The sequence below is a fragment of the Platichthys flesus genome, chromosome 11, assembly GCF_949316205.1.
Source record: "Platichthys flesus chromosome 11, fPlaFle2.1, whole genome shotgun sequence".
NCBI classification, from domain to species: domain Eukaryota; kingdom Metazoa; phylum Chordata; class Actinopteri; order Pleuronectiformes; family Pleuronectidae; genus Platichthys; species Platichthys flesus.
The window spans coordinates 16,532,296-16,559,931 of NC_084955.1; the positions used below are offsets into that span (position 1 = coordinate 16,532,296).

At 44.0% G+C, this 27,636-nt stretch overlaps 2 protein-coding genes across 4 annotated transcripts; one reads left to right on the forward strand and one right to left on the reverse strand.

Moving 5' to 3' along the window:
• Nucleotides 1-88: 88 nt before the first annotated feature.
• On the reverse strand, nt 89-7,662 carry LOC133964363 (neuronal acetylcholine receptor subunit alpha-7-like). The gene is made up of 10 exons (XM_062398392.1): nt 7,476-7,662; nt 5,723-5,862; nt 4,712-4,756; nt 4,161-4,270; nt 4,000-4,079; nt 3,591-3,758; nt 2,883-3,077; nt 2,406-2,492; nt 2,214-2,323; nt 89-1,610 (listed from the first exon to the last, which is right to left on the reverse strand). The coding sequence occupies exons 1-10, from the start codon at nt 7,525-7,527 to the stop codon at nt 702-704; spliced, it is 1,896 nt and encodes a 631-aa protein (XP_062254376.1). The 5' UTR covers nt 7,528-7,662; the 3' UTR covers nt 89-701.
• Nucleotides 7,663-9,955: 2,293 nt separating this feature from the next.
• adar (adenosine deaminase RNA specific) lies at nt 9,956-23,811 on the forward strand. 3 transcript variants are annotated; one of them, XM_062399026.1, is made up of 16 exons: nt 9,956-10,083; nt 13,349-15,050; nt 15,603-15,931; nt 16,337-16,532; nt 16,773-16,975; nt 17,733-17,868; nt 18,014-18,246; nt 18,670-18,826; nt 19,385-19,553; nt 19,755-19,848; nt 19,976-20,092; nt 20,292-20,419; nt 20,512-20,694; nt 20,819-20,931; nt 21,385-21,512; nt 21,627-23,811. In XM_062399026.1, the coding sequence occupies exons 2-16, from the start codon at nt 13,479-13,481 to the stop codon at nt 21,988-21,990; spliced, it is 4,122 nt and encodes a 1,373-aa protein (XP_062255010.1). In that variant the 5' UTR covers nt 9,956-10,083; nt 13,349-13,478; the 3' UTR covers nt 21,991-23,811. The 3 variants fall into 3 exon arrangements, with proteins under 3 accessions (XP_062255010.1, XP_062255012.1, XP_062255011.1); XM_062399028.1 differs by having other exon boundaries at nt 21,654-23,811; XM_062399027.1 differs by lacking the exon at nt 9,956-10,083 and adding an exon at nt 11,276-11,684.
• Nucleotides 23,812-27,636: the final 3,825 nt, after the last annotated feature.

Genomic DNA, 27,636 nt, shown 5'->3' on the forward strand with positions numbered 1-27,636 from the left:
ATGGAGGGTTTTCAGGCTTCATGATGATTCATTTTGGGGTTTTAGATTTCTGGAATTTCTAAACATGTAGACAAATACTGATCACGACGATTGGGGGCATTCAATTGAGAAAACAAATTAAACTGAAATTAAATTAAAACTCTCAAATCCTTGAGGACAAACAGGACAACACAGAGAAATCGCTTTTTGTCGTCATCAGAAAGCTCCCTCGTTTACAATCAATTCAAGATCAGCAAGCCCAGTCAGTTTTAATGAAACCTTGAAAGTGTTGATTGTAAAAGCAGTTTAAAAAAACATTTTACATGCAGCACATGAGAGTAAAGTTTGTCTGCTGAGCAGCTTCATGGTGCATCTCTTTAGAAATCGAATACAGTCATGCTTTCCTTTAGGATCCTCATTCTCTTTATTTATTATTCAGTCATAGATTGAGCTGCAGGATTCTCTCTGTTTGGCCATGATTTAAAAAATCAATGAAGCATCCACGGACAAATGAAAAGGAAAGACATTTGTGAACAGTAAACGGAAATACTCCACAATAATAGAAAGAGAAAAAAAAAACCTCATGTGCCACAATCTGATCCAGCTCACTGATCGAGCACTATTTGCTGTTTTATGTCCCGGTGACAGCTATTGTGCTTCCAACAAATCTATATCTGTATTTTCCTTTATTGTCCCCTTCTCTCTCAGTTCTCTTTTGCCTCTCAGATGAAGTCTTTTGACAGTGCTTCTCCAAAGTTGGGTGCAGCCATGAGAATCGCGATGGTACAGATGATGTTGAAAACACTGAATCCAACAAGGCACAGGCGGTCGATGACGGCGGCGGCAAACTGCCACTGCTCCGCCAAGCTCAGCTGCCGGTCCTGCTCCCGGACACGTTCCACCAAGAACTGCACCTCCACCAGGAGTGCCTGAATCTGGTTGTCCACGGCTGCTGACTGGACCATGCTGCTGTGGGTGTTCATGGCCTCCGATCTCCCTGCTCCAGCCACATTCTCTGAACCGCAAGGTCCAGGAGATGTAGTTGACGGGTCAGGATCTGTTGATACCGTAGGTTCCTGTGGAGGGAACTGGGAGGATGCAAGGTGGTAGTCGACTGGTGTATCTCCAGCTGGTTCTCCTGCTGCTGCTGCTGCTGCTGCTGCTGCTGCTGCTCCCTCTCCATCTCCTCCACCTAGTCCACCTAGTCCATCGTTAACCCTCCCGTGAACGGCGCTTCTGCTCCACTGAACAGGCTCCACTTCCACAGTGGTCTGGAAGGTCTGGAACCCAATGTAGGGCAGATGACCGTTAGGCTGGCCTTGTGGATTCGGGCTGGTGTCTCTGTGGTTGGGGTAAGGGAGGATGAGAACCTGCGAGTTGGGCCTGTGGGGTAGCGGATGTGAAAGAGGGTGCGTGAGCTGGGCAAGGCTGGCCTGCAGGGAGTTGAGGGTCTGTGGGAGGTTGGAGGGCACTGGGGTGGGGATGGTGGTGGTGGTGGCGGTGGTGGTAGGAGAGGACAGGGTCCTGCACGGACGGTCTGCCTGGCTGTTGGGGAGTGTGGGGTCCACTCCCTCGCCCGGACGCTTCATCCGCAGGAACCAAGGAACCCACTGCAGCAGAACCAAGTGCACCTGAACAGAAACAGGGACACGTTCTTTCACCTGCCTCGGCCAACAGAGTTAACATGAGTTGCAGTTGGTCCAAAATGTACAAAAAGAGAATATTACACAAATTTTCGCCTCTCGCCATTGACCCCATGTGTGTTTCAAAATAGATTTTTCGATTTTTGTTGTTGACTCTCAAGGCCTGTTCTGGATTTGCTTGAATTTGTGCTCTAAAGCTGTGTGGTTACAAATTTCTTTCAATTGTTTCCTATTGTTTGATTAAATTTTTTCATTTATAACTTGCAAAGGACCTTGTTGCTGTGTTTAAGAAGGTGTTATATAGACAACGTGTATAATTATTATTATTATTATTAGTAGTAGTAGTAGTAGAAGTAGTTGTAGTAGTAGTAGTAGAAGTAGTTGTAGTAGTAGTAGTAGTAGTAGTAGTCGTAGTAGCAGTATACTGATATTTAATGACAAGGATGCCGATTCAAACTTTTAAACTTTTTTGACATATTATTTCATTAAACTTATCATATTTTTGGGATCGTTTAGTACATTGGAATTTAGTTTTTGTTCCATAATTGCTCCAAGAATAACATTTGTTGACATATCTTCATTGTAACTCACCCAGCGCGGCATTTGTCCACTGTTTGGGCTGTGGTGATGGAACTGGAGGACCATGACTGTGGCTACTACAGACATCCCTACAATCACCATGGTGCTGGCAAAGTACTGACCTGGGACAGAACACATTTCTCTCACAAGGGAGAAGAAAAACCAACCACAGGAGCACGTGTGCATAGGGGAGAAAACACAGACCTATCAGTGGAACAGAATCTGAGGTGGCGGGCATGATCTCTGCAACCATCAGCATGAAGACAGTCAGCGAGAGCAGGACCGTGATTCCTGCAGGCAGAGCAGGACGCCAGGAGAAGAAACTTGAAAAGTGCAGTAGTGGATAATCGCCACAATCATAAGTCTTTCTGACACTCCCAGGAAAACTCATTTAATTTTACTCTCTCATCGTCCCACCCACACTTTCTATCTTTGACTCTTTCTCTGTCTCAGCTTCCTTTTCCCCCTCGCCCCCCCGACATCATACAAATGTTCTGCGGAACTGATTAATACGTTTTCTAGTAATGTTAAAGGAGAGAGATTTTAAGAGAGAAAAATAGGACTAACCCTAACTTGAACAAGAAAATAATATATTTTGTCTCAGCAGATGAATCTCTTGTTTGCCATTGTCTTGTTGTCATCCCTGCTCTTCCTCTCTAAACGCCTCGTGTTCTTCCTTACCGAGGCTGATCTTCTCCCCGGAGTTTGCGGGCAGCAGGAAGGATACCAAGGTCATGGAGGAGAGGAGCACACACGGGAGGAGGAGGTTGAGAGCGTAAAACAAGGTCCTCCTCCGTAGTGTCACCACAAAGGTGACGTCTGGGTAGGGCTCTGCACAGCAGTCATAGAAAACCTCATGTCGACCCCCTGGGACCTCTGGAAGGACAGGAAGAAGCAGAGACGATACTATATAACACAACTGAGGGCTGAGAAAGCAAGAAAACCACATACGACGAATCTTGATGTATTAATAACGAAGCGTATTTTGCCGCAACCGCTGAATATCTTTGACGAAGGGGAAAGGGAATGGGTTGTAAGGTGAAACGAGAAGCATATGAAGAGAAAAGTGAATTTTCAGCCTCATAAAAAGAGGTCATTGAACTGAGGTGGAAAAAAAAAGAATCCAACTTATTAAAATCAAGGACTAATTCTGCAGGAATTGTGTTATGCCTGAGATCACATCGAATCATTCAAGAGAGGAGAATTTTTATTTAGTTTATTATATTAGGTTTATTAGAGAAACTCTGACTTCTCCTGCTGGACTTTAATTTTCTATAAATATAAACCTAATTAATCTTTAACCCTTTACAAATCTTTTACAGTCACAGAACTGTATGGCAGTAATGTAAGTATAGTTACTAAGCAACAGTTTGCCACAGTGCGTCTCACCCACTAGGTCCCACTCTCCGTTTCGCTGGTATCCTGAAACATCTGCCTCCTTCATCTGGATGTCCAGCAGCCAGCCGTCAAACGTCCAGGAGCCAAACTTCAGCTCACAGCGCTGGATGTCAAATGGAAACCATCTCACGTCCACGTTGCATGTGCTGATAAATATTCCTTGGAACAAACAGGAGAAAAAAAAAGCTCAAAGGGGAAATGGAGGCTAATAATCAAGATGAGTAAACAAGGAGGGGGAAATTAATTAAAAATGTTTGGTGCAGCCAGCGAGAAGTAAGCGAAGGAGAAAAGATGTGACCGCAATAAAGATTCTTTGTGTTCATTTGCTGCAGTGTGAGGATCGCATGCACAGTCTGACTGGAGACGTAGTTTGTCTTTGAGCTGCAGAATAGAAACTCACCTGGAGGCAGGTACTCACAGAAGCCACTGGAGTTCACCAGCACGTTGGTTTTAAAGGTGGCGTCAAACTTATCATGAGCACTGAAGGACGGAAACAGAGATAATGAGTCAGAGCTCAGCAGACACTACTCTGTGTGTGTCTGTGTGTGTCACTTACAGTACCTGTTGTAAAGCAGAATGTCAGGTGTCCAGATCTGATCGGAAGTGAAACGGAGGTTCTTCACCCCGGGATACTCTGACTGGTTCCACTGGAGGTAGTGGTCGTACCACTGCTGGGAGACACAAACACAACAATGGTTTTACACACGAACAAGCACCACTCAGGTAAATACACACAGATTTGACCTCTTATTTTGGTTTATTGTGTGCACAGCTCTTTGACGCTTGTCTGCGTGTCCCTGAGAGAAATCCTTTGTCTCTTTCTTTTTCTACAGTTTCCTCCTTTTTATCCTTTAAACAATAATGTTTTTCTATTCGATTAACCAAAAATATAAAAATAATGGCAAGAAAGGATTTGAGATTAGTATTTTGGGTCACATCAGCCTCAGAAACAAGACTGAATGCATAACTCTTCAAATATCATGACACTGAAACCAAACCAACATCTGGGATGATACTGTGCATCTGTTCCTTCCAGGGACGAGGGGGCCGGCAAAAAGATTTTCACTAAACAGATCAATATTACATGAATCATGTTTTTTCTCTGTACTCACCATCTGCAGCCAAGCGTTTGTGGTGAGGATCTGGTTCTTTTCATCCTTGCGTAACACAAAGCCAAGGAATTAAACATTTTAAGGAGATGTTGTAGTTTTATAAATTAAAAAACTATTTCTCAAGCCTATGTGTACATTTAGTCTGTTTTTACTTACGACAGTTGTTCTTCATGCTCATTCTAGAGTTCCTTATGCGATTCCTTTCTAATGTGATTCAATGTGAGTAATAGGGACGATGTCCACTGTCCTGTTCTGTGTACAACCCAGTCTTAAGCTAGTCTGAAAATCTGGTTATGGTGCATTTTGTATGACATCCCCTTTTTGTTATTATCCCTATATACAGTGCAGCTCAGCAAGAAAACCCTTTGCCATGGAAACCCGGCAAAAATCTCTTCAAGCTTTAATCTATTATCTTTATCACGCACTTATCCTCAGAGGGTCATGAGGGGGCTGGAGTCAATCCCGGCTGACATAGGGCAAGAAGCACTTGGAACTTGAGGGAGATAGAGTTTGATTTGAAAAATTCACACTTATCACGGTTAATTTAGCCACAGGTAGTATTTTTACATTGCAACTGCCTTAGGAAAAGGATCCTCCCACAGCGAGCGACGCAGTGGAACAGTGGTTAGCACCGTGGCCTCACATACGGTTTTATTTGCAGATTAGGTTAATTGGAGACTCTAATTTGTCTGTAGGTGTGAATTTGAGAGTGAATGATTGTGTCTGTAATGTGCTGGTGACCTGTCAAGTGCGTGTCCTGTCTCTCGCCCTGAAGTTAGCTGGGATTGGCTCCAGCTGACCCCCCATGACCGTGAAAGGATAATCAGTATATATAATGGATAGATTGATCTTTTCAAAGCCAATATGGCGAAGAGGAATAACCTTAATCTTAAAATGTACATGTGGGCATGAGGTTAAAGTTGAAAAAATGCTAACCTTTCCTTTCAATGTGTTTGGGTGTGTATTTACTGTTTGTGTGTCTGTAACTCTGCAGTTATGTGCCATGCATACCACATCCATGACTTGCATCAGAGTAAAGGAGAACTGAACAGTGAGGGTCTGCGAGTCGTTGGCCACCGGCCTCTCCATGGGGTTGTAGTCCCTCAGTAGCTCTCTGAGCAGAAAGCGCTGGTGAGGACCCTGCACTGATACTGCAGAGTGGATGGAGAGGAGGAGTGGGGGAATGGAGATTGGGACAATAACATAGTAGAATGAGAAAAAGTAAGAGGTAGCTCAGAGTTTGTCAGAGAAGATGTCAAGCAAGCACTGAAGGCAGCTGAATAGCAGAAAACCGAGAGTTAAAGGGGTAGAGGGGGGTGATCATGAAAGAGATGGAGATAGAATAGAGGACAGGCTTTTGCAAGTGTAACTGGTGGTAAAATAATAATGATGGAGAGGCAAATTGATGAACTGAAAATCTGCACGAGAAAAGAGAGTTATCAGGAAGAAAGAGAGAGAGGGCAGCAGATATGGAGGGGGGGAGGAGAACAAATGCGAACCTCCTAATCAATTACGTCTCTGATTGATCACCCGCAGACAGTCGGAGTCGCTCCACCACTGTAAACATGTCAGTTTCATCCCATGCAGGAAATAGTGGGGCCGTTAAACATGGAAACACCCCGGACAGACAGACGCAGCACTCACGACGATGAGTGGGGGGGAACTTTCTCTCCTCTTGGCCCCCGAAGCTGCGCCACGAGCTTTGATTCACTATTGATTCCTTCTCCACCAGCCAAACACTGTGATGAGGAGGGGGAGCTATATATTTTTTTTTTTTTTTTGGGGGGGGGGGGGGGGGGTCACTAAAGGCACCTAAAATATCTCCATAGTATTTTCTATTGGCACCAACTGAAACCAGTGAAGGAATAAATGATACAAGATGACTGTGTTCCTTGTGTAAGGATCTATATTCACTAACTAGACCATAATTAATCAATACGACTCCACAGATGACTATTAATCAAATGAAAGGTCCCTATAGTATCCATAATGTCCAACGACAGTAAATCAAACACACAGATAGCTTCAGTCTCATCACCCCTCTCTTTCATCTATCTATCCATCTATCCATCTATCCATCTATCCATCTATCCATCTATTTCTCTGTCTCTATAACTTTATTTCTTTATCTTTATCTATCTATCTATTCCTCTGCCTCACTCATCTTTATTTATTTATTTATTTACTTCCCTCTCTGCTTCTTTATCTATCTATCTATTCCTCTGCCTCACTCATCTTTATTTATTTACTTCCCTCTCTGCTTCTTTCTCTATCTATCTATCTATCTATCTATCTATCTATCTATCTAGCAAGCTATCTATCTATCTGTCTCTCTGTCTCTCTATATCTTTCTTTCTTTTTTCTTTATATATTTATCCATCTATCTGTTCCTCTGTCTCTCTCCATCTTTCTTTCTTTATTTACTTCCCTCTCTGCTCTTTTCTCTCTCTATCGCTCTAACCCTCTCTCTCTCTATCCATCTATCCATAACATAAAAACTCACTGCTCGGCTCTGTAATCTGCAGTAAAGACGATTCATTTCATACAGTTGCTTGCTCATCATAAAAATAAATCTATTTTTTCTCTCCCTGCACACCCACAGACTCTCGGTGAGCTGCTGTGTTCCCAGTTGTTGAGAACCAAGCGCTCAGCGACACAGCCGCTAAAGAGCACATGTAGTGTAAACAGAGGCACATAGGAAACACTCACAAGCACACACACACACACACTTGTTCGAGCGCATGCACCAGTGAAAGTCACTCACCCCGAAGAAGAGTCACGAGCATCAGCTGCCACAGCGCCACAGCCTGCCACATGCTGCATGCATCTGTGTTCACAGCGAAAGAGTGCGAGAGGACGAAAACACAGGAGAGAGGAGACGAGAGAGAGGGAGAGAGGGATGGAGATAAGAGAAGAGGGGTTGGGAAGAAGAAGTGCACAGAGTGTGATACCAGGAGTGGCAGAGCGGAGAGATGAGAAGAAAGGGAGAGGGAGCAGGAGGAGAAACGGGGTGGGTGAGAAACGCAGTGAAACAAATATTCCTCGGAGGAGCTAGATAATGTGTCAGAGAATCAGATTGAAAACCAGGCAAACCTCGACCCACAGCTCAAACACACCCTTCATGCTGCTCTGCTCCTCCGCTCCTGCAAACTGTCATCACATGTCAGTCACCTTTATCATTTCATCCTGGACTTATCCGCTGTTCTTTATGAGTTCATTCTCATGATTTCAAGAGGGGCTTTGTATCTGTGGTGACTCTTTCCAGGTAATATGATCAGAGTTGCAAGCAATCGGTTGTCTTTGAGTCGAAGCTTTGAAAACAGACAGGGGCAGGAAATGAAGGGTTAGGATTTGTCTTTGTAAACACACGACTGACCTAAAAGGACATATTTTGAAACAGTTGAAACATTCTGAAATTCAAGCTTTTCAGAATTATGTTTCACCATCACCAGCTGCTTCCCAACTGGTCACGTTTGACATCAGCATATTCACAGTGTAAGGCTGACACCCACAGGATATGTTGGTCAAGTGCAAAACGTCACTTTTTAGAGCTCCTAAAAGCTCATATGCACTACATACCATTTAATTATGTGCCTTATTCTATAAACAGACTGTGTCTCGCTTTAATTATTTTTATAGTTATCATTTTAACCCAAGTTAGCTGCTGCGCAGGAGGTAAATAATAATAAATTACAGAAAATAAATGAAACGTACATCTTCACCACTTTCAAATTTTGTGCAAATTTTGGCAAGAATCTGAACATGTTAAAGCCCTCAAAAAGCAAATTCATTGGCATGAAATAAATTAAGAATAACGAGGTGCCATTCGGTTTGCAAACAGTAGTCACACACAACCCATCCACATCATAGCAATACATAAAAAGAGCGTTTAACATCCATTAGTCCTTTGTTAAAATATATTAAAATATGTGTGTGCCATACACCAGGGCTACAGCTAGTTGAAAAGTCTGACTGCTGAGGGGACAATGATCTTAAAGCATGAACACACATTATTATAATAAAACTAGAAAAATTGATCCACGATCTCTGATTCGTAATCCGCTGTCATATGGTCCATGATCACATTATAGAATCATTAGTGTAATAAATGGTGCATCTGTCTCCCCACATGTGAGCTACTTTGTTCACAGTGATGAGCAAATCGTTTCTCCATCACTTGTTTTATTGGATCAACCATGCACAACCCAGAGATATTCAGTTAATCATAGTGTAACATTGGAACTGGTACATTTATGTTTTTTGGCCCTTTTTCCAGGGTTAATCGATATATGAAATCAAACATCTACTAAAACCAGGATTGCTCAGCCCTGGAAAGTACCAATTCATTTGTATTGCCTGAAAAATAATAATAATAATAATCCTTACAATTTCCATAGGGCCTCACTGTCTGTCAGTGCCTGTCAATGCTCGGGCCCTAATAACTGTAATTCTGTTTGGGTTGAAGGTAGCAGTAACATGCATGAGGGGGTCAATGCTCATTGATTATAAACAGACAACAACCAGACCTGCACAGCCTGTAGGAATCACGTTCTTTATCAAAATAAGACTCATACCATTCCCTCCAAAAGAACAAAGTTTTTGAGAGCGTTGCCCCTTGAAGGTTTAGATTCTGTCAGGGGGTAAAGGTACATTTTTCAACAAGCCAACTCAAAACCCCTCCCCTCATCCTCCCCTTTTCAAGCATGTAGGAAACCTTGCAGCTTCTTTCAGGTAATGTTAAAATGTGACATGCCTTTCTCTAGAGTCAGTGCTTCATTAGACAATTCTCTGTAGAAACTTGGTGGTGCCGCTTGGCTGACCCTGGGAGGGGACGTGTTACTGATTAATATATAAATAACTCATTCTAGGGAAGCAGACCCACTATGTGTGACATTTATTTTCAAATGCGTGTACTGTCCCATTCTTTCATGATGCCTCTTATATTTGATGTAAAGCATTTTAAATTGTCTTTCTGTTGAAAAGTGCTACACAAATTAACTGGCTTTGTTTTAAGTGACTTTACTGTAGGGAGACCTGAAGTGAGTGGCAACAAACACAACATGGGAGCCCTCTGCGCCCTGTCACCAGCCAAACCTTTTTTACGATTACCGTTATTCTTAAGTAGAAAATACAAGTACCTCATATGTATACTTCACTAGGAATTTAAAAAAAGTAGCCGAACCTTGCCGCTGGGGTGACGTCAATCGCATGCGCCGTGTTGCTGTTTGTGTCGGTCGCCGGCTTTCTACGTCACATCTCCTCGCAACGCTGCCTGATTGTTCCTCTATCACCGCGTTTAAAAAACACTCACACGCACACACGCACACTTTCCACCACCCAGAGCCAATGAAGAGGAAAACCTGCAAGTGAAGGTGAGGTATCGAACCTGTGTATTCTCTGTACGCGGCCTGTGGAGGTGTGTGTGTGCTGGGCAGTGTGTGTTTATGTGTGTGCTATCGCTGTGGCTGCGCTGCAGTTGGAAATGGTGCAGCGCCAGTGCGGAGCTAGCTGCTCAGCTACCGTTAGCTGCGGGTGGAGGGACGAGGCTCAGCCGCTCGTCGTGTCCTCTCCCCGGAGCCTTCACCCGAACAGACGGTTAAACACGTCGAGCTCCTGGAACTCTTTCTAAAACACAGCTGGACGTTTCCTCAAAACAAAAACCAGGACGTCAGAGTTTCATGCTCAGCTTTGGATCACACGAAACCATATATTCTTACTTCCTTTAAAACAAGTACAGATAGAGTAATAGAGTATCTGTTGATTTTGACTCTAATAACTCCAACGATCAATGTATTAAAAGCCTCAGTTACCCACATGTATCATCATCGTGTTATCAGATAGTCCCAGAGATGTTTTCTGTGCAACTTTTATAACGGCATGCGTTTTGGAACTATCTCCACACTTCCTGTTTCTATTTAAATATGCAGTGTCCAATATATTGTAATGCAGATCACTTTATTTTGCATTTGAACCTAAACACACGTTGAACCCAGATGTCATTGACTTGAACGCGCCCATTCATAAATCACTGGGATATCTGCTGAACACATACATGGTGGGAAATAACCTTTGACTCCACTGTGACCCCCCATTTGGATTTAATGGGTGAACATCTCAACGCTGCAAGATAAGTTTAAGCACAAGTGTCCGTGCGGCCCCTGTGCTGGGTGCACCCTGTAGTACTCTCGTGTTATCCTTGAATCCCTCCTATCACAGTGCAACGCTGTCACAGGATCTGGACTCCTTGCTCTGATATTTGTATCCCTCAGAATGGATTACATTACGACCAGTGTCCGTCACTTTCCCTCCTCCGCTGGGGGATTAAGGTGACAACCTGATCCGAGTGAGGTGATGTCTCCTCTGCTGTGTTTGGATTGTGTCCTTGTAGCTCCGCTGTAACGCGGCCGCATCGATTGTTGCGCGCAGGGAAAACAAACGACCGTCATTGGAGAGATCTAGAGAAGACTTTGACTTTTAATACTTTCTAGACACTCCTCCACGTGTGTCTGGCCATGTCTACATCCGGTTGTCAGCGTGCGCCTCTGGGTCACGTGACCCTGAATAGAAACCTATCCATTTTTTCAGAAAGGGAATCGAAAGTCACCCTGTCTCATTTAGGAACCTGTTTCTTTTCTCTTTTTCTTGCGCCATCCGGTCAGATTGTTTCCCCTCAACCTGGTGCAACAGTCGAGCAACGCGTCTGTATATAACTGCACACAGTGTTGGAGGTCTGTGTTGTTTACACGGTGGAAGCTGCGGACAGGACCTGACTCACTCAATGCGGAAGAAGCAGCCCAGTACAGTCTGTTGAGGGACCGTGTTGTGATTTCTAATCTACCAGAGGTTCTGTGCCCACGTTACACGCTTCATCCGTGACTGGCGCCTTGTGTGTTGCTGTTGTTCTGTTTGAGTCATCTGATTGTTGGTAGGCTGCAGGACCGCACACGTCTGACACTGGTTTGAACTCCTCTAGGTGAGACCAAACTGCTCCCCGAGCCCACTGGGCCCTGTGCCACCAGTTTGTCTTGTGTATTGCATTGATATTTGAATATGTGCATCATGTATGCATTTTCTGATGCTCGCCATTACATGTGGCATCTATTGCACTTTTGTCCGTCCTGGGAGAGGGATCCCTCACAAGTCTCTCTCTCTGAGGTTTCCCCTTTGTTTTTACCCTGTGAAAGTTTTTATAGTCGTAGTTTCTCCTCAGTCTTGTTGATGGTTAGGGACAGAGGATGTCACACCTTGTTAAAGCCCTATGAAACAAATTGTGATTTGTGAATATTTCCTAATCAAATACAATTTGATTGATGGTATGCGTCATGTATCTAAATAAGTCAATGACACTATGAACTCAGTGAAGAGGGAGAATGGGGAAACATCAAACTATGCTAGCAGTTTCTTGACATGTCAGAACAACTGTCTATTTATCAGATGTCAAGTGTTTGTTTTTTTGCCCATGCCTCTGCCCGGGCTCGAAACCAGAGAGGAGCATGATAAGAGGGGTTTCTAGAAAAACACCAGAGTTGTTTTTTTGGCTGTCAACTGCTGCCTCACATCAGGGTCAAGATGAGTCAGCTCCAGCCCCGTTTAGCCTCCAGGGCCAGTGGCCGCGTCGGCCCGGATTACCATGATGAACCAACACTGTGTTCTCATTAAGGCAGCAGCGTTAGGCCTGCTCGGCGCTATGGGACAGACAGTGATGCTGACTGGGCCGGAGGAGGTGAAACCTGACTCAGTATGGATGTCTCCTTGTTGTGGCTCTCACTGATATAGACATTATTGAGGGTTGTTAGATATGACACTTGATGCTGAATCAATGTTTGTTGTACCATAGGAAGATATTTGAACTCTGAACTATCTTGTTTTGCTGGATCTGCAGTACACTTCTACTTGATGAATACTTTTTGTTGAAGCTGTGTGCGTTTTTGGAGGATAAAATTAACGTAGCTCTGCCATAACTCATTATGTCAGAAGTATAATGGCAACTGTTAATATAATATATGTTTTTCTGGCATGGTTTTCTGTTCCTCAGCACATCACTGATTTGTAGTGATGTTCTTGTGTCCTTGGAACTGTTCTTTTTGAGGAGAACATGGATCCAGATCGAGCCATAATTTGTAAGGCCAGAAATAAAATGGGATAGTCACAAGAAGGAAGAGTGTCTGAATTATTAATCACCCTCCTTTTACCCTGGGATTAAGTTTCATTGTGACTGGAAGAAACAGTATGTCACCCTGCAGTATCCTTGTAGACTGGCTGGGATATGATCTAAAGATACATTACAACGTTGACAACGTTGGTAGATGTCATAGCTTAGCCTCTGCATGAAATCCTCTTTTTTTCCCTTATACCCTAATATTTTTGTTTTCCCACTTCTATACACTGCACTTCAGGAAGATGAGAGCTGTAGAATGATGTTAAAAACGGTGTCCTTGGAGCTGGTCTAGATTCAGTGACGTTTCTAAGGGCAATTGAGCAAGTTGTACATCTGCCAGGAGGGCCTGAACTGATGTTGGTGGCTGGAATGTTACTTTCTCTTTCCCCCCTGGCTGTTTTTAGCATTTATTTATGTCACGTTCTCTTATTTCTGTTTGTTAATATGCTCTTGATCTTGTCCTTTTGTTTGTATTTCAGGTGCTCTCTATGTGCTACCGGCCTGCCCTGACTTTCAACCAGCGCCTGCTGTTTTTGCCGCTGGACACACACTCATACAGAGGCTGCGGACCCCGCTGCATCGGCCCCCTTCACGCTCACCCCCTGCGCTATGAGCAGAGGTAGGGGAGGGCCTTCCAAAGAACACTACCACCGATATCCACTACCCGACTTCCAGGCCAGGGAGAATTACAACAGGCCTGGCCCGTCTTCCTTCTTTCCCAGAGCTGACCCGCAGCTGAGCCCGTATTCAAGTTACTACAACAGCCCTCCCCCTCCTTTTGTGTCCACACATCCCCCAGCTCCCTCTTTCATTCCCTCTGCCCCACCCGAACCAAGCCACTATAAAGGACCCCAGAAACCTGTGACCCCTAACAATTCATACTATCAGAACCACTTTCCCTGTCCTGTTCCAAATTCATTTAAGCACCAACAGTCGGAGTTCCTGAGAGGTCAAAGCTCCGAGGCTCCACAGTTCAGAACCAGTCTGCGAGGAGGTGGAGTGGTACCAGGCAGACCGCCCAGTTCCTCATATCAGCCCCAGTCAGGATATAATAGATTTCTAAACCCTAACAGCAGCCCCAGGGGTAGAGGCGGGTATAGCCAAGAGCACAGCTTTGAATACTCACCCAGTTTTGGACCCCAGCAAGGCCTTCGGCACCTGAATCAAACCCAGTTGCTAGGTAAAAAACACAACCAGCACTCCAACAGACAATGGTGCGAACAAACAGACTCTCTGTGTGACAATTTTGATAGTTTGTCTCTTCATCAAGACTGGACCAGCAGAAGAGACAGCTTTGATAGACATTCTGAATCCAGCAGCTCAGCAGCTTCAAGCTCCGGTAAGATTAACATCACTCTCACTGCTGCCATCCAGGACCAGGTACACAAAGCTTTGGCTGCTTTAAATCCAACTGACAGCGTCCCTGCAAAAGTGTTAGCCAGAAAGCTGCGTCTGCCCAAAAAGATAGTGAACAGGGCCCTGTACTCGTTGGAACGCTTGCAGATAGCCTCTAAGCAAGGACTTCTCCCTCCTGGGTGGAGTCTTTACAGAGAACCTCTCAATTGCACAGAAGGTCAAAACGCTGAAGTATATACTCCTCTATCCAATCTGTGCGTCCGTTTAGAGCAACCCCAGAAACCTGAAGTCAAGGTTGAGCAAGGGAACAGGGTACAGGCCAAGGGAGAGGACTCGGACACAGAATCCAGTTCTACGCTCTGCTCTTCCTCAGAGTCATCAGACTTTGAAGGATCCAGGTCATCGGGAAAAGGTCAGCACACAGAGAAACCACATTGCAGCAGCACCACCTCCCCTGATCAGGAACTGCAATTTCCCACAATGACGGAACAGAAGGACCTAGTACTGCGCTACCTGCTGAAGGCAGGGGAGGCAACCGCACTTGTCATAGGCAAAAATCTGGGTTTAAGGAATGCCATTCAGGCCACACTTTATGCTCTGGAGAAGCAAGGCGAAGTCGTTAAGAATGGTGAAGTCAACCCTCCCACCTGGGAGCTCTCCACCCACCGCAGGGAGAGAATGGAGAGGAGCATCAAAGCTGCAAAGAGCACCGCAGCTAAGGGGGTTCCGATGGAGGAGGGCTCAGGATCCATCTTCCATCCATCAACAACACCGCCGATACCGGGCCTCGAGCAACTTTCACTTCCAGAGGATTGGATATCGGAGGTAAGTCACAATGAGGCAGTAGGTGAAATTCCTGTTATCCTTAGTGACTACTTTCTTATGAATATAGAAAGATACTTTAAATCTAACTAGGCAACAAAATAAACCATGTTCCCAAAATGTTGAAATATGGCAATAAAAGTAGATCTCAGAAATAGGTGAATCATCTTATTACTGTTGGGGTCAGCTCTACCTCTGCATGAACAATGCTATACAACTTCTATTGACCGAACTTGGCTGCAATATGGGAAAAACTATAAAACATAAACAGTTACAAACACATGCACACACATACAGCTCGAGGACTTCACATACACTTCAAGTGAGGAATTCAGGGAAATGAAACATGGACACGTTCACCTCAGCACTGGCAACAATATCATTTATCAAAGGCTATAAAAGCTGCAGCTGATGTGTAATAAACTGCAATTCAGCCTGAGTGTATCTTCATGAGAAATCTGCTACAACATTACTACATGTATTAAGCTGAGGTTACCAGCCTTGGAGTTCTAGTCCAATGTTATTAACCATTCCTCTTGTTTGCTTTTCCCTCAGAAGTCCGACTCCTCCCTCCGGCCCCCCTCGTTTAGCCCCTGTAAAGCCAAAGAGGCCAACGAAGGACAGTGGGCCACCGACGATATCCCAGAATTCCTCAATGCCATTCGCAGGGAAACGGATGCCGGAAAACTGGCGGCAGACAAGTCCAATGTTGTGGGAACTATTGCCGTCTCGCTGGCTGCCCCGCCTCCGCAGAACCTATGGGCCAAGCTACAGGAAGTGAGGCTGAAGAACCCAGTAAGCGGCCTCATGGAGTATGCCCAGTATCTGGGCCAGAACTGTGAGTTCCTGCTCCTTGACCAGTCGGGACCCTCCCACGACCCAAGGTTAGTGACATCATTGTCGGTATGTTACAGCTACAAAGTTAGAAATTATACAGAGAGCCGATATTAAAGGGATCTTATCAGATATTGCGTGATCCACACTAAAGATAGTGTTTTTGTCAAAGTTATTATATCAGTTTAATTCATTAAATCAGGACCTGGTCACAGAAATGTCTCTTCCATAAATCATCCACATAATAAAGCTAATTGTTGGTCCTTTTATATGAAACACATTCAGTAAGTCTTTTTCAAAGCACCCTTAGACAAACCTATTGATTTATAATTTTGTGAGAAATAAATCTGCCTTAGTGGCGACACAAGATGCTGCCAATCAACAATGAAAGTTAATTAATTTTTTGTGGGACACAGTCAGGTACTGATCATGGACGTTTTCTCTCCCTTTGTCAGATTCCGTATGCAGGTGATGCTCAATGGGCGCTTGTTTCCCGTCGCAGAAGCTTCCAGTAAGAAGGTTGCCAAAAAGGACGCCGCCGCGGCCACTCTGCGCATTCTTTACGCAGAGATGCAGGAAGGGGCGACCACAGGGGACAATGGAAATGTTGAAACCACAATCAAAATCATGGACATACAACCTGAAACCACCGTAAGTTGTTGTAACCCAGTTTCAGCTTCATATTTCGATCTAAAACTTTTTGGAACTTTAATTGTTTCACCCCTATATTTATTTTGTTCACCAATATGCTGTGGATGTGTAATTTTATATTTCTGTGAATACTTGCACAGCCCTAGTAAGGTTGGTTCAATGAAAGAATGTTTTGGTTTAAGATAATGAGAAAATGAGCTTCAATGAATACTATTTTGTATTTTTGTGACTTTTTTCCAGGTGACAGTTGAAACCATGGGTGAAATCTTTGGGCCCAATAATGTGGAAGGGATAGAGATGTCGGAGGGACCTCGCCAGCCGTTGTCCCGCTCTCTGCCTGGTGGGAAAAATCCAGTGTCCGTCTTGATGGAGTACAGCCAGCGCAGTGGCAACCCCATCGAATTCATCATCACCGGGCAGGCAGGCCCGCCACATGACCCACGGTACTGGCTCCTTCCCCTCTCTCTGAATCTGTCCTTTTGGATGTTGCCCTGTGTGTTGTGAGCGTGGCAAGAAATACGTTTGTGAACCCATTGGAATAACCTGGTTTTCTGCATCTTGATCTGATCTTTATCTAAGTACAGACTAACACCTTGGAACCATTAAACAGACCTATTTAACATTCACACACTTTCCCAACCTACTCCATATATGTTATTGATATGCTCCGTATATACATGGACAATACAATGATTTGTGTGTTATAAGTTAAACTAGATTGTGTTTGTTAGTTATTGTAACTTACATGAAGAGTTACCTGTATTTAATGACAACTATATTTAAAAATAAATGCTGAGAGGACCACATGGATCTCTTACTTTTGCTTTCCACTGTAGATTGAGTTTCTCTGTGGTTATTCACTTCCTCCCCGGGGGAAGAAGAGTGATCTGCTATTTCTGTCCACAGTGCTGGGGTCAGCTGACACAGGCACAAGACCATCTCTTTCTAATCTTTCTGTCTATAATTCATCTTTTGGCAGCTGGCTCAGAAATTCAATACAAACCAGCTTTACATAAATACTGTATGTGTCTTAGTTTATACACCATTCACTCTAGTTACTGTGACCCTCACAAATCCGCTGATGTCTGGATTAGTAATTTAGAAAACCATTGCATTATCACTGATCTCTGTTCCAGACCAAAAGTAACTTTCTCCCTTTCTCTTTTTCCTCCCTTTTCTCCTTGTTCATCCTGCGTTCAGGTTCATGTACAGAGTAAAGGTCGGAGAGAACTTGTTTGCAGAGTCCTCCGCTCCAAGTAAGAAGGCAGCCCGCCAGCTGGCAGCAGAGGGAGCCGTCAAGGAATTAATGGCTGACGGGAGGTTGCAGCTCAGCAAGGTGAGGAGTGACTAGAGTTACTCACTTTTTGCATATCCTCAAACTGAGTGGAATGAAACAACAGATCTTTTCACTGTTGTGTCTCCATTCTGCTGCCTTTGCTCAGTAACATTTACATCTCCTTTCCTTTTATTCCCTTTTCCAGCCCCAGTTGCCCCTAGGCTCTTCCAGTGATAGTGACAGTGCTGGGACCACGTGTCCCTCTCTGCCGCCTCTGACTGTAGATGAGTTGCGAGCAGCTCACGAGGCAGGGGTGGGGGACCTCATCAACCACCTGAACAACAACGCAGTGTCAGGTCTTCTGGAGTACGCCAGAGCCCGGGGCTTTGCTGCCGAGATCCGGCTCGTGGGCCAGTCTGGGCCAGCACATGAGCCTAAGTATGTGTTGGCTTTATGATGACAGAAACACACATTTATAGGACACACTGGAGAAGAAATCTCATTCTGAACAAGGTTACCATGTGATTTTAGAAATCTGTTCCTGTAGACGTAATACAATTATTTGTATTAAACACTTTTAACAAATCCTCACAGACACTTTACATAGGTTTAAAAGACGGAGAAAGCAAATACCACAATGTGAAATATACAACATTAATTACACATTAAAACCTTTTCTGAAGCTGGGTTTCAAAGAAAAGTGGAATTATGGAATATTCCTTTTTCTCGTTTCTTTTAAACCTCGTTCTACAAGCACTTAACATGCTGAGGAAAATGCTCAAATTAATATTTGTCAACTTGGGTCTTAAAGTGATTTAAAGTCCTCCTCTGATCACCGTCCTCTCTGGCCCTCCTGCTCAGGTTCACCTACCAGGCTAAGCTCGGCGGACGGTGGTTTCCTCCAGTCTGTGCATCAAACAAGAAACAGGGAAAACAGGAAGCAGCAGACGCCGCTCTCCGGGTTCTGATTGGAGAAGCTGAGAGGGCAGCCCGCACTGGGGAGCTTATCCCGGCCGAGGTGAGCTGACCTTTCACAGGTTTAACACTGTCTATGATACCATCAGGCTGAACATGGGATCAAGGAAGAACATAATGAAATGAGAGAAATAGCAGAGGAATAACAGAGGTTATGATTACTTCATGACTCTCACCTGAACTACGATAGAAGCCTGTTTGTCATTGACTGACCAACGTTACATAACCAAAACTGTTTCACCAACAATACACTACAATACTTATGACTTGTAAACCCAAACTCAACACCTTTGCTGCTTAATAGAACATTTATATAAATTACATTTTCTCTGTTTGTTTTGACTTTGCACAGTCAAATGCCGTATATATATCAATCAGAATCAGAATTCTTTTTATTGCCATGTATATTTGCACATACAGGAAATTGCCTTGGTGTGGTTGGTGCACTTTACAAACAACAAATTAACAACAATATCGAACAATATAAGAAAACAACAATATTTACAGTTAAAGAGTTACGTGCGGTTTTAAGGTGCCACACTTCTAATACTGCCAATACTAATCAGTATTTCCTTTCTCCTGTAAACATCGCTCTCTCTAGCTTCCAGTGAGTGGCAGCACTCTGCACGACCAGATAGCGATGTTGAGTCACCAGCGCTTCAACGCCTTGACGACACGTATCCAGCACAGCCTTCTGGGACGCAAGATTCTGGCCACCATCGTCATGAGGAAGGGGGAGGGCCTGGGGACTGTTGTCAGCCTGGGAACTGGTATATCTCTCATCTTCATGTAGAAACAGGGAGTTTACAGGATTGTGCAGCAACAGAAGAAGATGTGTTGGTTTCGATTCATGGAGTGTCCGAAGGTTTTAACAGAACTAGCTCCCTGTAGAATCGCGATGGTTGTTGTGATCTTTGACACTGAGCATGTCTCTTGGTTTCTTTAAATGTCTTTTTTCTTTGTTTTGGCAGGAAATCGCTGCGTTAAAGGGGAGGAGCTGAGCCTTAAAGGGGAGACAGTGAATGACTGCCACGCAGAAATTATTTCCAGAAGGGGATTTCTTAGGTAGAAATAGATTTAGCTCCTTCATCAATGTTTCTCTCCCACTTCTAAATTTACCTCAGCTCTTTTTCCAGCCCCAGTCTTCTGGACATTATTTATTAGTCTAATTTTCCACCTCACTTCCTCTCAGGTTTCTGTACAGCGAGCTGCTGAAGCACTACGACGGCGCAGAAGACAGTATATTTGAGATGGCGGAGTCAGACAAACTGCGGATCAAAGCTGACATCACCTTTCACCTTTACATCAGGTGGGAGAATCAGATGTTTTCTTTCTCCTTGTCCACGTCCTCGAAGTCTCTCGTGCTTCGTCCCATCCTGTTCATTCCTCAGTCTCTTCCATGTTTCTTGTATGGATCAAGCGTTCGTTAGTCCTCTTCCTTTAAGTGCAAGTCATTTTGGCATGTGTCGTGTCAATATCTTATGTTTCTGCTTTTCATTTAATCATAGCACAGCACCGTGTGGGGATGGGGCTCTGTTTGATAAGTCCTGCAGTGAGTCCGGCGATGACGTCGAGGGCCACCAGCCTCTGTTTGAGAATACAAAGCAGGGCAAGCTCCGCACCAAAGTGGAGAACGGTGAGCAATGAGATATTATATAAAACTTAATAGAAGCAAATGATTCCTCACCACAAGCAGGAGCTGTGACCTTTGCAATTGTTTTGTCTCAGGTGAGGGCACCATCCCAGTGGAGTCGAGTGCCATCGTGCCGACCTGGGACGGCATCCAGCACGGAGAGAGGCTGCGGACCATGAGTTGCAGTGATAAGATCCTGCGCTGGAACGTGCTGGGCCTGCAGGGGGCGCTGCTCACCCATTTCATGCATCCCATCTACCTAAAGTCCATCACACTCGGTAAAACATGCAGCTGCACTGTCATGGTTGTTGCCAGATAATGTGATAAATATGAGATTTGACTACGGCGAAATAAGATGACTCCCTGTTTTATGTTCCGGCTGTTGTCATTTGGATCTGTTAGGTTACCTGTACAGCCACGGCCACCTGACACGTGCTGTCTGCTGTCGAATGGCGAGGGACAGTGAAGCGTTTGTGGAGAGTCTTCCTTCTCCATTCGTGCTCAACCACCCAGAGGTAACCTCAAAAATGTTTGGTAATTTCACATGTGGGCATTAATGGGGAATATTCAGATCGTGCTCACTAAAAACAGACATTTCTGTTTGTGCCTTTACAACTGTTCCTGCATTTCTCCTCTTAACTTGTGACTCATTTATCATTTGGCAGAACGCTGGTACTGTCGGTGTCTATTGCATCACCGAGCAAAACTGAGAAACAACAGAGATTTTTTTATTGTTTTTCCCCTTTTGAAAATTTCAGTTAAACCCAAGGGAAATTGTTTTCTAGCTAAGGTCCTTAAACGACACACGATGACGAAGGCATCGCACTGACACATGAATTACACAACTAATTTTACACGCTCTGTTTGGAATTACTGATTCACACTGAAGAGCTTAATGAGCCTGATTTAACTAAATATGCTTTTCTATCTCCGCTCCCCTCCTCCAACACCACCCGGGTGGACTTTAGGTGGGCAGGGTAAGTGTGTACGACTCCACACGTCACACAGGAAAGACCAAAGAGTCCAGTGTGAACTGGAGCTTTCAAGACCAGCACAGTGTAGAGGTGCTGGACGGGACCAAAGGCAAACTGGATGGGTACGTGACACTGAGGCTATCACAGATTATGTTAACTGCTCTGCTATTTAATAACCCAAACCAGTGAGTGAGATTTGTTAAGGATTTCTCTCTTTTTGTATTCACAATAAACAGAAGAGTCGTAATGTCTCTCCCCTGCAGGAACAAGCAGAGCATTTCCCGTGTTTCCAAGTCCAACTTGTTCTCCGTATTCCGCTCTCTGTGTCAGCGGTGCGGCCGCACAGACCTCCTCGCTCTTCCATCTTATTCCCACGCCAAGATGGCGGCCATGTCCTTCCAATTGGCAAAGCAGCAATTCTTTGAAGGTCTCGGCGTCCACGGTTACGGTGCCTGGATCAGCAAACCGCTGGAAGAGAAGAGCTTCGAGGTCTTAGAGGGACTTCGGAAAAACGGAGCAAGTTTGCCCTCTGGATATGGCAACAGTAGAAACGGAGCAGCGTTAGAGCAAGGAGGCGTAGAACAGTGCATTACTAAGTGAGTATAGAACCTGGAGGAGGGGAAAAAACACCAGACTGGGGCAGACGTGAAGGGGGAAAGAAAAGGACAATCAAACTCTGTGTAGCAAGTTGCCAGAACCATATCTTCTGATTGGACATGGCTAACGGCTGCTGAGGAGGAGCGATGCAAAGGAACCGTGTGAATGACCAGGGCAAAGCCTGATGGGTGACTGGGGTCAGAGTTCACACACAGAGCTTTGAAAAAGAGATTCAGAGGGTAAACAAAACATATATAAACACTACATACAAAAGGAATTCGTTTGAAGTCGATACATTAACCTGACAAACACTGCTACAAAGCTGAGCTGTTTGCTCTCAAGATGATTGCTGCTTGTGTCTCAATCCTTTTTTCCAGAGTGTAATTTCAACTGCTCTTTGTTATAATAGTGCTTCCCTCGGTTTTTGGACCATTGACATTATTCAGCTTCTTTTGGCAAACGCTTGTTTGATTTTTTTCCTTGAGAGCTTGAGTAGCTGCGTTTAGTCGATCTCAAGCCTGCTTTGTCGCAGTGTTTGCAATTGTTAAGTGAAGATGGCGTTCAAATGTCATGAGGTGATTATTTTTTTTTTTCTGCTCCCTGTGTTCTACTTCATGGAAACGCATGCAACTGCTATATGACAAAAAGTTTTTTTCTTATTATTTTTTTCAGTCATCCTGATTGACTCAATGAAGTGAATCTTGAAATCAGTACCTGCTCGGTACAGTCCCAGCTTAAATGTAAATTCAGAAGGTTCACCGTACATAAGGCCATCAATAAACACACTTACTCTGATCAGTGACAAACGCTTCAGCTCCTCAAACTCTGAAGACGTCCATCCGGCCCTTTTCTGAGTAACACCAGCTGTAAGATTCATTCATTGTACACCCTCCCTCCACATAGTGTTGCCATGGTTTCCATTAGCACAGTGTAGGTAAGTGTGACCCTCTGATCAGTGCCACAAGTTCCTCTGTGCTTTTGTGCTTTTATATAGAATTACTGATGTCAAGAGCTCAAAGACGTACAACCTTTCTGTTTCCTTATTGCTTGTGGGTCTGTTTTTGAGTATATCTCCATGTTTAACCAATAAGATAATCAATAACTGGTCATGGGAGCGAGTCTCTCCTGTCCTGCATGCAGCCAGTCTGCATGTTCTTGTTTTTTTTCACAACTCAATATACAAAAAGACATCCAGGTTCTCTCACATGTCCAGTTGTTGTCTCACCTAGTAGCACTAGGTGAGGACAGCTTGTTTAAGGAGAATGTTTAGGTTCTTTTTTTCCCCTTGTTTCGGTTTCATGTACTTGGATGATGCAATATATACATCAAGTATATACAAATACATGGACACACAGATGTGAAGTGGGGTCCAAAAGCCTGAGTCTCAGGTTGAAGTTGTGTTTGAGGTCTGGAGAGGAAGCCATGCAGGTCAATGCTCCATTTTGTTGAGCATTGATGCATGAGCACATTATTTTGCTTGATATTTCATCTTATTTTAAACGGTTTTAAGTCACCTTTCCTGGAACATGTGTTGTTAGCTCCCTTGTTGTAATTACTTGTTACATTTCCTCAAAGGTGTACCTTATTTGAATAAGAAGTTTTAAAAAGAAAAGGAAATGTGCAGCTTTCAGTATTGGACTCAGACTTTTGATCCCCACTATTTCAGTATAAGGTTATATATAAATATATAAATATGTGTGTGTGTGTGTATATGTATAGTTTTCATGTATATATTTTGTAAATCATCAAAAATAGTTTTCTATAGTTTTCCTGGTGTTTTAATGGATTATGCCATTTTTTTTTACCAATAAAGTTTCAAAAGTTTGGGTTGTATTGATGTGTTTTTTATACTGTGTTTTATATTTCTCATCTTTCTATACCAAGAGGAGAAGTTGCATCACCCGAGGGTGCATAGTCTGAATGATGTGGGGAATCTCTGAGGCGATTTTCAATATTTATGGTGTCGGAGCAGCTGTTGAATTGTTTCTAAGAGGACAGAAAATGCAGAGCAACACCTCTGCTCCTGACTCCTAATCCACTTTAAATCTTTGGGATTACAATTAAGTGGAAACGTTGACAGGTGAGATATTTCCTAGGCTGATTTTGCAAGTAGGTCGATGATCCTGATTCTTAGAGGAGGGGCTCCTTTCCTCTCCTCAGGGTGGAAAGCGTCTCCTAATGGCTGCAGAGCCGATTGTAATGCTGCAAAGTAATCAGCAGATGGAAACATGTCCTCACCTTAAAGGCCCGGGGCTGTGTGTGTGTGCATGTGGAGAAAGCCTTCATGAAATAAGGCCCACGTGAGCTGGTAATCATGGTGGATTGAAGATATAAAGTGTTGATCTGGGCAGCACTGACACTTTATCTCTAAACCATCTTATACTATTATACAAGCTTAGAATTGATTTTGTTTTCATTTTCACTTGGTATAAGTTTGACTATGTTCCAGCTCTTATACGTTTATCTGACATTTAGATCTTCAAGTTGCTAATTTAAGGTTTAGGTTATTAGAGGGTTAGAGTCACAATTACAATGAGTTAAGTGGAATTGATTCAACTTAATCGTCATTGCACGAAGCACAACTATCTGCAACTTTTGCATTCAATCATACAGACTAGTAAAAGTGCATATACCTAATAAAACATTAAAGAATGAGCAACAGATTAGTAGGGTAGTAATGATACGTGAGTGAAACACAAAACATCCATTAGTGAGGATCTCAATAATCATGTGGAAGTCAGAATGATCTTAGTTATGTGTTGTAAACCTACCACTGTTGCTCCACACTGCTCCAGCAGTGTCTTAATGTGACACATTAACACTGAGCAAGCCATTTACAGCACTGCTCCGTGTGACGTCTCACTGGGAGCAGATAGTGATATTCGGTGTCTAATTCTGAATCAGCTCGGTGTAGCGTTATAGGCCGAGTCTTCCTCCGCGGAGCAGCAGCAGCATTTGTTTCTGTCAGGGGAGAGAGGATGATGGCAGTAATATTGCCAGCCAATCAGTGTAGTGCCTCATGAAGAGTTTTATTGTTAGTGCTCCCTACCTGGTCTGTTTCAGTGGAGGAAGCGGCAGGACAGAGGAAAACAACAACAAAAAGCTAAAACCAACAATGGCTTAAACAAAACACCTCAATTAATTTAAGATCTAATTATTTAGCTCTTGCCGTGATATCATTCACTTCCTTATGACCTCGTGAGCAAGAATTTGTTACAAAATCTTGCATTTAAATGTGAAGGCCTATTTGTGCTGTTTGTGCCCGTTTCAATCTGGATCTCGATCAATCGAGTGAGATTCATACTGGTGGGAGGCTGCGACTGATGATGGAGGGAGAGGAGAGTAAAGCACGCTGGAGGGAACAGGGCTGCACAGTGTGAAATATTAGTCCAGACTCAATGGCTTAAACAAACCATTCGCTGCTCTCCAATGGCAATAAATGAGAGAGGGGACCTGGAGAAGTGTGGTACTGTGAGGGCTACTACATCACATCATCCAAACCAATCATTTTGATCTCCCAATTTGTTCTGTGTATAATTTCCCTTCTGAAAGCTTCTATTTAAACGCAACTTGATTTTACACTCGGGAATGCGTTTGCTGGTAAACAGGAAACATCCGGCAGGAATATGGCAACGTTTCAGAGCTGAGCGACCGGAGACAGCTGACTCAGGAAGAAGAGGGGCAGTCATCCCAGCCTGCGGAAACTTTGCTGTCATGCTGACACTTTGAAGCTCAGGCTAAATGCAGTTAGCTCCTGAACTCCTTCAACACCTCGAGGAGTAAGAATGGAGGCAGCTGCGCACTCTCGCTGTCAACTGCCTCTTCAATCAAGAATGACACGTAGCGCTAGTGGCGGCGTTCCTTCTGTCAAAAGGCTGAAGGGCTTGAGTCCCTGCTACCTGAGCTGGCTGGGCCTAAATGTGACTGCTGCTCAGAACTATGAGGACGCAGATCGAGATAGTAGTGACACTGCCTTGTTCCCTACTTAATGGCAACTAGCAGCTTCGTCCCTATCAACAGTAGAGAGGCACGTGGAGGAGAACACCAGCTGGTTTGTGCAGTGGATCTGTGGCAGGATCCAGATGGGGGAATAAGGGGTAATGGACAAGATATCTGCGATGCTGCCTTCATCTCATATTGTTCAGGGATTCGGAAAGACCTGGCGTTAAGCTCATTAATACTGGTTTCTACTGGCTGAAGGAACAATTGACCAATTAGAGATGCAAGGGGGGGATTTCATGCCAAGCATTAACTGTAACTTCTGCCCAGGGAGCAGTTTTTTTTTTTAATTCCACATTTCTCCCTCCCATGTTTTTTCTCTCCTGTCAGATTCATTGTGAGGAATACGTTAGTCTGCGGACCAGTGTTCTTCTGCTGCACAAAAAACTGACAAATCAATAGGAAGAAAAGGTTTAAAGGTTTACCAAAGTATTTTTTAAATATGCTGTAGATTACAATCATGGGAAAAATCAGCCAGGGCAAAAAAAAATCTGGGATGGAGAAGAGAATATCAAACCTCTTTTGCACACATCAGAATGGAAATCAGGTCCGAGGCTGTTCCAACAGAACTGGACCAAGATACGGCAAAAGAATTTGAATAGGGGTGTTTAAAGAGGGATTCAGGTACTTTTCAACCTGGGCCTTATATTTATAAATGTGTAAATGTACGATAATTCCCAAAACTTTTGAAAATGTGTCGGACAGAACTCAGCGGTGCCTACAATGTAATCTTATGGGGAAACTGCGACGGTCCATGAAATGTCCACTTAAAGTGCCTTTGTCATCTCTCTGTACTCATTCGCTTTTCAATCTGTAGGAGCTCTTTGTCCTCGGCTTCAAGGATGTAGCAGCAGCCATAGAAGTCAAACGTTCATCGCCATTGTCCACATCAGAAAAAGATTCAGCCATAATGGTTTCTTTAAGTAAAATCCAAACCCTCCCCTCTCCAGCTCTCACTTGTTTCCACCGCCATCTTGTCACACGAGTCTCACAAGACTTGAGAGGGAGACTTGTCTAATGTTTCCGGACTCTTTGTCAATTTGAGTTGAGTAGCTTTGGTTAGTACCATTCATTTCCATGCCCATGCATTTAATAAAACAGGGTCCAGGTTATAAAAAGTGATCATCTGACTCGTGGAAAAATTTAAGTTACACATTAAGCTTCAGAGTGGCTTTAAAAAGAAAATGGCCCTGAATGTTAAAGTGACAGGAAAAGTGTATGTGAGTGGAAATCCGACAGCGTCACCGCCGGTCTGCTGACGAGGGTTCTTTCTCCAGCAGACAGCTGACACAAACACACACAGCCGATACATCAGCATCACAGCACACACTTTGCCATCATGCTGACGCCGAGAAACTGCAGTTTGCCTCTGAAGTCTTCAAACACGTCCAAATATTAGTTACATGACAGCTGCACACCCTTCAGAGAGACCCAACCAACAAGCTCTCCAGGTCGGGGGAGAGGTGTGTGTGTGTGTGTGCGTGTGCGTGTGTGTGTGTGTTGGTGTGTGTGTGTTGGTGTGTGTGTGTGTGTGTGTGTGTGTGTGTGTGTGTGTGTGTGTGTGTGTGTGTGTGTGTGTGTGTGTGTGTGTGTGTGTGTGTGTGTGTGTGTGTCCTTCCATTAAAAGGCCACAGTTGTCTGGAGGCGAGA

Bases quoted from the DNA above. Each gene is read 5' to 3' on its own strand.
- adar (XM_062399026.1), top strand. From the start codon at position 13,479: ATGAGCAGAGGTAGGGGAGGGCCTTCCAAAGAACACTACCACCGATAT. The intron at 16,533-16,772 runs GTAAGTTGTTGT...ACTTTTTTCCAG, and splicing joins ACATACAACCTGAAACCACC to GTGACAGTTGAAACCATGGG. The intron at 20,420-20,511 runs GTGAGCAATGAG...GTTTTGTCTCAG, and splicing joins CCGCACCAAAGTGGAGAACG to GTGAGGGCACCATCCCAGTG.
- LOC133964363 (XM_062398392.1), bottom strand. From the start codon at position 7,527: ATGTGGCAGGCTGTGGCGCTGTGGCAGCTGATGCTCGTGACTCTTCTT. The intron at 4,757-5,722 runs GTATGCATGGCA...GTGTTACGCAAG, and splicing joins TGATGCAAGTCATGGATGTG to GATGAAAAGAACCAGATCCT. The intron at 3,759-3,999 runs GTGAGTTTCTAT...GTTTGTTCCAAG, and splicing joins CTGTGAGTACCTGCCTCCAG to GAATATTTATCAGCACATGC.